Source organism: Monodelphis domestica, chromosome 4 (assembly GCF_027887165.1).
Source record: "Monodelphis domestica isolate mMonDom1 chromosome 4, mMonDom1.pri, whole genome shotgun sequence".
NCBI lineage: Eukaryota > Metazoa > Chordata > Mammalia > Didelphimorphia > Didelphidae > Monodelphis > Monodelphis domestica.
In genome coordinates this window covers 42,465,734-42,477,996 of record NC_077230.1, presented here as the reverse complement: position 1 = coordinate 42,477,996, position 12,263 = coordinate 42,465,734, and the positions used below count along the sequence as shown (strand labels likewise).

Here is a 12,263-nt window from a genome sequence, read left to right as displayed (position 1 = left end):
AAATCCAGGAGCTAGAAATAAGGAGTCAGAAAGGAGAAAAAATCTAGGAAAGCACAAAGATGAGCAATGATAGAAAAGTAGATGGTCCGCAATGGGGAAGGTGCATCAATGAGTTGAAAAGTTGAAAGTGCTATAAAAATAGTATCCATTATACAATATTTAAAATACCCTGAGCCTGTGCAACTTGAAGTATTCTTTTCCTCTGGAAATCGATTTACACTTTTTATAGTGGAACTTAGTTGGAAAATCGGATCTACTTTTCAGAAATGTTTTTTTACAGGCAACTTTATTGGAATGTGCCTATTTCATAAAGTGATCCAGAATTGGAAATTAAAACACCTACCTAGAAAAGAAGAAACTTAAGAATGAAATGGCAAGGACTTTAAGAAAGCAAAGATCAGATTTGGTTTCTAGAGAAGACATTTAAAGAATGAGATATCAAAAAGTTTTAGAATTGAAAGTCTGGCTTTATAAAATATGGTTGGACAGAATTTGGAATGTCTCTTTCTCCTGGGAAATATTTTATGCCCTGGGGGATCTTGGTTAAAGGATCATTTTAATTTTTGCTTCTCTCCTGTATAAGCTATCTTACATGAGCTATCTTTTAATGCACTGGAATAATCATTCACCATGTAATTTATAATTCTTAAGGGAAATGCTTGGAAGAAACTATGAAAAATGACATGACTTTTTTTCCAGGTTGATTTTTCCATAAATGTGCTACTCTGTCATCTCTTTATATTCAGAGACAATGCCTGCAATATGAATTTCAAATGAATACCTTAAGAGGGAAAGGTGCTTTAGAACTGATTGAATTTTCCCAAAGGCTGGTAGGAAAAACTCTTAGAGCAAGTTGCTATTTTTAAGTTTCCCAAATAGCTGAACATGGTGACACCAGCTGAGATACGGAGCTTCATAATTTGTAACTTGGCACTGTTTCCCAACTGAATAACTATGTATAGATTAAACTCTACACTCTCCAAAGACTGCATGTATGTATGTGTGTTTCTGTGTGTTCACCTGTGATAGGAATTTTTCAGCTTTTTATGGGAGATGGGAAGAAGAATAGAAGGTATACATTGAAGATTACCAAGTATTTTATATATTCTGTAGTTATTTTAAATGGAATTTTTCATTTTATGTCTTTTTGCTGGGTTATATTGGTATTATTATGTATTGAAATACTGATTATTTGTGTGGGTTTAAATTTATATCCTATAAGTTTGATGAAGTTAATTGTTTTTACATTTAATTTAGAAAATTAGTAATTTTAGTTACAAAAAGTAATTTTTTTCCTTTTTTACTTATGGTTAGTCCCTCAGTTTCTTTTTATTGTCTTATTAGAACATTCAGAACTTCTTGGTCTATGTGAAATAGAAGTGTTGACAATGGATGAGCAGAAAGTGGTAGCTTGCAGAGAAGTAGGCAGAAGAATAAAGTTTTTTTAAGCTGAAATTAAAAAAAAATAAACTTTTGGCAGCAAAATTTTTACAGACCAGTAGAACTTTATCTCTATTCAATACCAATCAGTAGACCTGGAGCTAGAAAAAACTGAAAACAGCTCAAACTGTAGACTGAAGTTTTAAGCTTTAGGTCTTATAAACTATTTGGTTCAAGATTAGTAGTCATCAGATTAGTTTGGGAGAGCTCAAGTTTCTTCTCAATTTCTTTGTTAACCTTTATTAATACTTTTAATGCTCCAGTGGGTCTGCAAAGTCATTGATAAATTTATTCCCATCAGTAACATAGAGCATAATCTATTCATGCCTGAATATACTATTCCACTCTCCCTCATCCTTCCTAAATTCCTCTGTGTATTGGGGATCTTTTTCCACACTCTCTTGATATCATGAGATTTCCAATAGAGTATAGAGGCTATCCATCAATCACCCTACATTCTTACCATGTGACCAGTATAATTCATATTCATAATTAATGTGAATAATACATATTGTAAAGTGGTTGCATGTATTTGGATTTCCATTATTCAAAGTCATAATTATACATGCAATATATAGTATTTGGTTTGAGTCCACTGGATTTATGCAGTATGAATCAGAATAATGAGACCACTTCCTGGGATTCATCATTCACACTAATCAAGACCTAGCTCTATTTCTTTGACATCTTTTATACCACTTTCCCTTAATGATTATTTGTTTTAATGTGTTGCAGACTTCTCAGCCCATCATGCATCTCTCCATTGACCTATAGCCAATCTTCAATTTCATTTCTTCAGAAACTAGACTGTTTCATACTTTGCAGCCCTAAAAAAATCACTGGAAAGACATTGCTATTAATATATATATATATATATATATATATATATATATATATATATATATATATCTTATTTAAGGAAGAAGTTTGTCATTATTAAAATAAATTTGCAATTTTCCAAATGAAATCCAGCCCATTGTCCTCTTCCTGTTGGATTCTGGTCCAGCTAATTATCCATTTTTGTGTTTGTCAAAGGTGCATGTGTGCATGTGTATGTGTTCTCACACATGTGTGCAAATATGATTGTGTCTGTGAGTTCCACAGGCTGTCTATCTAAGTATATATAGTATGGTTTAAATAATGTGGGGTTTTCATACATTTAATTCTTTTGAATGATTATGATGTAATAAACAAAAAGGCAACTGCAAACAGGAATATCTGAAGGTACTCAACATTTATATGGAACATCAACTTCCTCTCCATTAAATATCCTCTGACATTTGTGAACTTCCTAGGCAAACTGTCTCTTTCTATTACTTGTCTCACTTGATAATAATCAGAAGATTGTTGAATAATGTTATCTCTGCTATTATATCTTTTAAAGAATATTATATAATTTGTACATAGGCATGGGAGTTGCTTTGTTGGAGGACAATTGTTAAGATGATATTTTGCTCTACATTTTTTAACTAGTCAAAAAACAATAAGCACATTGAGACAATTCATTTTCTATATCTTTCATTCAATTGTGTGATAGTAAATATGCATTTTACTGTAGGAAGTAATTTCTAAAACCTTTTCCTATTATCTTTAAATATAATTATCAAAATGTCCTTGATAAATATTTAAACAATTCTCATAATACTATGTTATAGTAAAAACAGGAAAATTGTTTTCTCTTCCCACAAGTGTTATATTCTATAGGAAACTTACCAGTGCACACAGTAAATCTACTGCCTCCAATATAAGCTCTTGATGGCCAATGCGAGTGACTCCCAAGTCTTCCAGTTCCTGGTGGGTAATTCGAAGCAGCTGGTCCCCACTGATCTTTTCCCTCTCAAAGTTCTTAATGTACTGCTGAAGACAGTCATCCAGGCCTATAGAAGGAGAATGAAGAGGAATAAAAGGAAAATATGTTAATTACACAATAAGTGGAAGAAAATACAAATTGAAAAGAATTTAAAATTTTTTGGCTGTGTATGATCAAATGAAAAAACTCTAAGAAAGAGTTGTTGTTTTGACAATTAATTAAGGCTAACGTTTCATGATCCCATTTGAGATCTCTTTGGGGTTTTCTTGTCAAATATACTAGCCTGGTTTGGCAGTTCCTTCTCCAGCTTATTTTACAGATGAGGAAAGGGAGGCATGAAGTGTTAAGTAACTTGCTCAGTCACACAGCTAGTAAGTGTCTGAGGCTGGATTTGAACTCAGAAAGATGAACTTTCCTGACTCCAAGGCTATCACTTTACCCACTGTGCCATCTACCTGCCCCTGAGCAAAAGTGGTACTCCTTAAAAATGGAAATTATGAAAGGAAAGTTACATGATTGAGTATGAATGGTTACCCTTAAAATAGAAATAAGGAAAAGAAAGTTCTACATGTGATTCCTTTGGGTAATTCATTTCCTAAATTACTATAGAAAGATATAAGTTGGAATGTGTTTACTAGTTTAATCTTACTCTTTTCCCCATTTTCCCCCAAATAGGATGCCAGTCATAGTATTCATGAAATGACTGTATTGGTTTAGCAATACTACTTAGGAAAGACTTGAGCAAACCCAGGTTGCAATATCATTGTCAGTATAAAGGCAAATTATAAAGGGTGATGAAGGGACTAGATTAAAAGCTAGACAGATCTGTCTATCACAAAGTCCATTATTATTTTTCAATAAGTCCATAAATTAGTTCACAGTAAGTAATTAATAAATGTTTGTTGATTTGACTCACTTTTTCTAATCAAGGATGACATGCACAACAATTCACTTAAAAACATTATTGAAGATATTCATGATTAGAAAAAGATATGGATGAATTCATTGCAATACTGGGAGAGATTGCATTTACCACCTAAGTGGTGTCCTAGCTTTATAGATATTAATGAAAAAACATAGAAACGTCTACCATGTTGAATAGATCCTATCAAGAGGATTTATAGAAAAAACACAGGGCAAAATCACATAGAAGGGGCAGAGTTGGAGGAATATCCTTAATGATGAAATCCTATATCCATCAGAATATCATTATTAGTTCCATAATTTTCATGAAAGTATCTTTTTCCCATATTTGAAAATTGTGAAAACAGACATGGTAACTTTCTTGGAATTCCTTCACATATACTTAGCCATGTAGTAAAACCTCTGAGTATACATTCTAAATTCATAAATCTTGTAATAAAAGGTTTTAACTCATTTAGCAAAATTTTGTTTCCTCATATGTTAATTCTACACATGGAGAAAATGAGGGTCAGAATAAATAATCTGCCAAATCACTAGATTTGAATACAGAGAGTTAGCTAGGCAACATCCTATATGCTAGGGATTCAAAGACAAAAAATAAAAACACAATAGATCACACCATAAGATGTGAGTCTCAGACTTTCTGACTCTCAGGATGTTATGGCAAATACATAATGATTTGTAAAGCTCTAACTCTGTATGCTATTTCATTTAAATCATAACTATCTAGTTTTTAATTAATGATATTTCCCCTTCTACAATCTTTAGCCAAATTCAAAGCACAATGTGAGAGCCAGTGCTTCTCTTTGTTTTGAATTAATGATTAGCCTTCATGATATTTTAGCTATGATATTAGTTTTTTACTAATCCAAATTTAATTGTTCTTTTCTGTCTTATCTGTGAATTTCTCCTAGTTTTCTGTCTTTAACTGTGTACTTTAGGGAGGAATTCTCATTTTTCTGGCTTGAACAATAAAAAAGGACCAATAATGAGTGTTTATTTTCTGTAGGTGTCGTATTGTCTACAATGATAACATCCTGAAACTGTGCATGAAATAAGGATAGCGCTGAGATACCATATATATTCTGAAATGCCTTTCAAATTTATATAAAACATATAATGATATTCAGTAAGGTTTTAGTGTCATATGAATATTTTTGTTTTCGATTCTTTGAATATTAGTCACCCAACTGAGGTATGTATGCTAGTTCACTAGAAAGTACTCAATGCAAACATTGAAGGTTATTTATCCATCCATCCACAAATAATTCTATGCTTAAAAGTGGTGAATTTGGAGTAATAATCAGGAAAGCTCCTCTCAACAGTGGAAGACAACATACTCATTACTATAACTAAATAGCCAAGAATAAGTCTCTGGAACAATTCACTTATAACAGTTTTGAAACTTTTCTGAATAAGGCCTTTTGATAACTATTCTTTTTTTCACACCAGGGGAAAACAGTAAAATAAGACTGCTTCTGAAAAGCTGCTTATAATGAGGCAACAATAAAATTCAATGCTAGGGAACAGCTTACCATCCTGAACAAGTGAAAAATGGAACAAACCTTAGAGTAATATCTTAGCAAAACAAATTCCTCTATTGTTTCTATCCAGAAATCTATGCCTTGTTCTGCATCCCGAACTAGAAACTGAGGGGATATCCATCAATTCGGAAATGGCTAAACAAATTGTGGTATATGGTTTTGATGGAATGCTAGCATGCTGTAAGAAACTATGAGCAGATTAATTTAAAAAACCTTGGAAAGAACTATGTGAAATACTGAAGAGTGAAATGATCATAAGAGACCAAGAGAATATCATAAACAACTACAGATTAATTATTTGAAGAATAACTTGTAAATGTTCACCTCTAGAGAATGATCTGAAAAAAGAAAACATGAAAGATATAATCTATGTATATATATATATATATATATATATATATATATATATATATTTGCCAGAGGATGTTGGGAGAAAAAAAGGGGCTGGGATACCTGGAAATAAATATTATGAATTAAAGAAACAAAGAATTTTGTCATAGTGGCTCAATAAACCTCAAATGGTAATTTATCTATTACCCCCAATTTGCAAATTTAGAGTCTTTCCTTAAAGTGTTGTACCTCTTTTTCCCCATTCCTTCCTATGAAAAAATTAAGAATGTGCTAAAAGAATTTAAAATTTAACTAGAGGAAAAATTAAAAAAAAAATTAGAGAAAGCCAGAACTGAAAGATACATTAGAGATAACAATCAATGACATTTGCCTAGTGCTTTACATGCATTTTCTCATCTGAGCTTCATGAAAATTCTATAAGGTAGGTGTTATTATCATTCCCATTTTTATAGATGTGGAGAGGCTGAGAAAGTTAATAACTTGCAGTGACTTCAGAGTAAGAGAAAGTGAACCTGAATTACTTCAGGATTTCCTCTTCTCTCTCTCTCTCTCTGCCTCTCTGTCTCTGTCTCTGTCTCTGTCTCTGTCTCTTTCTCTCACCACCTCTCTGTCTGTCTGTCTGTCTGTCTCTCTCTCTCTCTCTCCCTTCTCTCTCCCTCCCCCCTTTCTAAAGCAATCCAAACATGTCAATCACTCACCTCATCACAAATTTCCCTACTGCCTCTAGCATAAAATAGAAAATCCTTAACCTAGCATTTAAGGTCTAACCACAGACTGGTGCTTTTCCATTTTTTTTAGCTTCATTTTTATATCATATCTATTCACTCACATTATATTGCAGACAAAATTGGACTCTGACTTCTGCCTTGAAATCAATACTCCATCTGTGATCAACCATTTGTTAAGCAGTGTGGATGAGAAAAATTGAAAAAAAGCCTGCAGCTATCAAGTATTGTTCACTATTCTGGGTGCTAGAAATGCAAAGAAAAAAATAAGCATTTCCTACCCTCATGAAGTTTCCATTCATAAATGAAGTCTATCTCTTATGCTTGGAATGAATGCATTTTCCTCATCTCCTCATTTCAAAAACCATTCTCTTACTGCAAAGGTTCAGATCAAGTATTTGTTTCCTTCCATCATGCAGCCTGTCTGATTTTACTTGACCAAGTCTCCCTTTTAAGTTATCCTTCCACTCCCCTAACTCCAAGTTTGTCTCTGTCACTTCTTAACTCGGCAAGTATCACTTCTTTATTAATCAAAGGTAAACTCTTTGAGGGAATTATTTAAAAAAAACTCTTTGTATTTCAATTTCTATTATGGTTCCTTGTATACACTAATCCCTTAATAGACATTTGATGAACATTAATGAAATGATAAATTGTATGTGCTTTCATTTATTAATCCATTAGTAAAAATAACATGACTCTCAAAAAGGAGGTCATGGGTTCAAGATGTAGATCAAGGCATACATTTTTTGCATACAGAATATATGGGAATTTGTTTTGTTTGACTATGTATTTGACATAAGAGTTTCCTCCTCTATGGAGAGTGGATGAGGAGGTAAAAGGTAAGAAGAATAGACTAACAAAAAAAAAAGAAGAAAAAGAACTAATAAAAGAAAGTAAATGGAATAATTGACATGTCTTTTTAAAAAATATTAGAGAAGTAAACAGAAGGAAAATGAGAAGCATATAAATATATCCTTATAAAGATAAAAACAAGTTAATCTAATAGATTTTTATGTTCATCCATGTAAATGGAAATACTCACTGTATTTGCTTTTCATTAAATTCAGAATAATACATAAAGTATTTTGAAAATTAAATAAAATGAGAACAGTACCTGTATTCTACTTATCTGACTTTTATTAGAAATTTTTTAAGTCTTCAGCACTATGTAAATATAAACTCTCATCATGATGGTCATCATTACTATTACTATTATTATTGTAGCTTTCCATTGCTGAGAGCAAGAGTGAGATCATTCTTTTAATTGAATTCTTCAAAATTGTAAATAAGTATATCATTTGACTACTTCATTGTCATCAACTAACATTAATTGTATTTAATTTCATTTAATTAATTGCATTTCTTAACAATTGGTTTATACATGACAGGTATGGCTTTCATATAAGTTTAAATATGTAACTTGTAAAACAACTCATGCATTTAAAACTTGAGTAAAGAAGTAGACACTAGGCAATCAAAGAACAAAACATGTTCAATTCATATCTGTAAGTAGAAACTGCTTTGAATTACTCATCATAGCAAAGCTCATTTTATATCAAGAAGGAAGAAGTGGTTTTATATATGTCTATATATATATCATTATAATAAAATATACAAAACCCAAACATTCCAAAACCATATGAGTATGTCAATAGATTCAGAAAAGTCCTTAGCAAAATTCAATATACCCTTATAATAAAGACTCTAAGAAAAAGAGACTGACATTCTTCTCAACATAAAGATATTTGTCTGAAGCCCCAATTTCAAAATGAGATGAAATGAGCAAGATTAGAAATACTCTCACTAAAAACAGGTACAAAACGAGGCTGTTTGTTTTTTTTTTCCAGTTGTATATGACATCTTATTAGACATTTTAGATATTTCAAAATGCCAGAGAAAAGTTGTTTAGGCAATGAACAGTGGGAAGAGGAGTTCACAATATTATTTTCAGATGACAATGACTTAAGTGGAAAATGCCAAAGTCTCCCTAAAAAATAATTGCTGGAGACAATTAATTAATTCAGTGCAGTTAAACACATGATTATAAGACTAGAACAAAGATAAAATAATGTGGCTTAATTAATTTGATTTTTATATACTAGCAGTATTAATTAAGAAAAAATCACAAAAAGAAATCCTGTTTACAATAATACTTGGGAATTAATCTATAAATATCTTTGACCAGAATAAGGATGAATTTAAACTATAGTGATTATAATAGTGGGATGAAAGATAATCAATGTTCATGGATAAGACAGACTAATGTAGTAAAAGGTTCAATATTCCAAAATCAATTAAAATTAATTCATTAATTCATTAAGTTAATAAATTTCATACCAATTGAAAGAGAGGCAGTAGACTGTGGTAGAAAAAAATGGTGGATTTGGAGTCAGAACACTTGGTCTAAACCTCAGCTCTACCATTTATTACTCTGTGTTACTTTGAATAAGTTGTATAATATGAAACTTTCAAGAATGAATAAAAGGATAATAAAATGTATATGGAAAAACAAATTTGCAATGATATTATGCCTCTGCTATTTGGGGAAGGGATGGGATTTGAGCTGATAAAGATAGTCTTACATATTTTTAGACTTTAAACATATTATAAAGATATTTTCATCAAATCCATCTACTGTGGGTAGGGTAAACATTCTTTATTCTATAAACATTCATTTTGTGCTCATTTCATGCACTATATGCAGGCACTCTAATAGGCATTGCTGGGGATACAAAGAAAAAGGCAAAGGAGTCATCATTATGGGACTCACTGCTTAGCCTTTCACATGGAAATTTAACATGAGATACACTATGAAAGTGCAACAAGAGAATTATAAAGTGCTACTTTTACTAAGTGACCTAAGATCCTTGCCAAATCTGTGATTTTATGGTTGTATGGAGGACATAGGAAGCAGCAATGTAAAGAGAATTTGGAAAGCAATAATATAATAATTAGGCAAGCTTGTGTATGGATGGAAGGTCAGTCTTGAAATCATCAAGACCTAGTTTCAATTCCTCTCTTTAATGGACTAGCTTTGAGACCACTTAACCTTTCTGTGTCCCAACAACTCTTACGGAAAAGAAAAGAAAGGCAGCTTAATTTTTGTTGTTGTTAGTGTGTGTCATGGATCTCTTTGACATTCAGATGAAAGCTATGGATCTCTACTCAAAATAATGTTTTTAAATGAATAAAATAAAATGTCTAGAATTATAAAGAAAACCAATTATTTAGACATATGATTATCGAAACATAGTCATTTTAAAGAAAACACTAGTTCACTGACCCCAATTTAAGAACTTAACCTTTTAAAAATGAGGTCATTGTCAACATTCTACAACTAAGAGTTCTTTGCACTAATGAAATCATAGGGTCAAGACTAAAATACATACCTGCATACATTCACACACACTCACAAACACACTCATTATTTGACCACACTCAGATGTTCCTAGGAATCAATGATTTTACTTAAGCAGTAAGCAAATAATCAATTCTGTATTGACAAAATGTCCAAGTGGAAAGAAATAAGACACTAACAAGATGATTCCTCTACTATTAAACCTAATCTCACAATGATTTGAGGTTGATTCATCATACACAAAAGCCTTCTTTCCATCATTCCAAATGTATACAATTCAGGGTTCTTGCATTGTTATATCCATTATCTATACTGATATATATGATGATATATAGTAGTCTCTCAGTGATCGAGAATGACTATTGTCTTTGTGCAGTTTCATCTATGGTGTACCCTGATGTGGCTTTGGAGTCCAAAGGCTGAGGTGCAGAGTTTGTGGCACATGGGGCATGGGACGCCAGTTGTTACGGGAGGTGCGGTTGTGGCCTGGTGTCGGCGTTCACGCGCAGCGGCAAGACGTTGACATCGCTCATCTTCAAAGGTGGTGGTGGCATGGTGAATGTGGGTTCGCCAGCTGCTTCTGTCAGAGGCAGCGAGTTCTAGTTGCTTTGGTGTCATGCCAGCCCACCTCAAGTTGGACTTTAGCTGATCCTTGTATCTTCTCTTTGGTCAGCCTTGTTTCCTGAGTCCAGCTGACAGTTCACCATAGAATACCTGTCTTGGTATTCGCTGTGGGTCCATGCGGATGACGTGTCCAGACCATCGTAGCTGGGTTCTGAGGACCAGGACTTCGATGCTGGTGGAGTTGGCTCTGTCAAGGACTTCCTGATTGGTGAGTCAATTCTACCATCGGATCCTCATGATTGACCGGAGGGAGTGTTGGTGGAATTGCTCCAGCTGTTTCATGTGCTTCCCGTATAGTGTCCATGTCTCACAGCCGTACAGGAGCGAGCTGAGGACCACTGCGTTGTACACTTTGAGCTTCGTCGCAGTGCTTACACCTCTGTGTTGGAGGACTTTGCAGCGCAGCCGCCCAAGTGCCTGGCTGGCCTTTTGGATCCTGGCATTAATCTCGTGGTCTAGGGACCCGTCATTGGTGATGGTGCTGCCCAGGTACTTGAAAGTGTTGACGTTGGAAAGCTGTGTGCCATTGATTGTAATGCACGGCTGGTTAGTTGTCCTCCCTGGTGCAGGTTGGAAAGCACCTCTGTTTTGCTGAGGCTGATAGTCAGGACAAACAGTTTTGTTGCGGTGGAGAACCTGTCCACAATGGTTTGGAGATGATTTTCTTGGTGGGCCATGAGAGCACAGTCATCTGCAAAGAGAGCTTCCAGAATGAGTCTCTCTGTTGTCTTTGTTTTTGCAGTCAGGCGGCGAAGATCAAATAGTGAGCCATCCAGTCGGTATTTGATGTAGACACCCAGGTCTAGATCCATCACAGCATGTTGTAATACTTGGGTGAAAAATAGGTTGAATAGTACCAGAGCAAAGACACAGCCTTGTTTCATGCCATTGGAGATGTTGAAGCGATCGGAAGTCTCTCCACCAGATAGGACTTTCCCCGTCATGTCGACATGAAAGAGCTGGATCAGTTTGACAAATTTTGCTGGGCAGCCGAGCTTGCTGAGGATCACCCACAATGCGTCCCTGTTCACTGTGTCGAATGCCTTTGTCAGGTCTATGAAGAGAATGTAGAGACTCAGGTTCTGCTCAAGGCATTTTTCCTGCATTTGCCTCATTGTGAAGACCATATCAATGGTGCTGCGATCTGGTCAGAAGCCACATTGTGATTCAGGCAGGTTCTGCTCTGAAACAGATGACAGGAGTCTGTTGAGTATAACACGGGCAAGGATCTTTCTGCCAGTGGAGAGTAGTGAGATGCCTCTGTAGTTGTCACAGGCTGCCCGTGAGCCTTTGTTCTTGTATAGGGCTACGATGGAGGCATCTCTGAGTTCTGGGGGCATGTCTTCCTCTTCCCATATGCTGGTCAGTACTATGTGGAATGCCTGGAGCGCCTTTCCATTTAAAGCCTTATACACTTCAGTTGAGATCCCGTCTTTACAGGGTGCCTTGCCTGCACTCATTTGTTTGATGGCTTTTTGGACTTC

The 12,263-nt window shown here is 34.3% G+C and overlaps 1 protein-coding gene across 28 annotated transcripts in view; it reads right to left on the bottom strand.

Moving 5' to 3' along the window:
• CNKSR2 (connector enhancer of kinase suppressor of Ras 2) overlaps positions 1-12,263 on the bottom strand; it is a 300,281-nt gene that overhangs the window by 225,769 nt on the left and 62,249 nt on the right. For all 28 annotated transcript variants that reach the window (XM_056793349.1, XM_056793338.1, XM_007493430.3 and 25 more), the window contains exon 2: positions 3,154-3,317. In XM_056793349.1, coding sequence (XP_056649327.1) covers positions 3,154-3,317 — 164 coding nt within the window. The remainder of the gene's footprint in view (positions 1-3,153; positions 3,318-12,263) is intronic.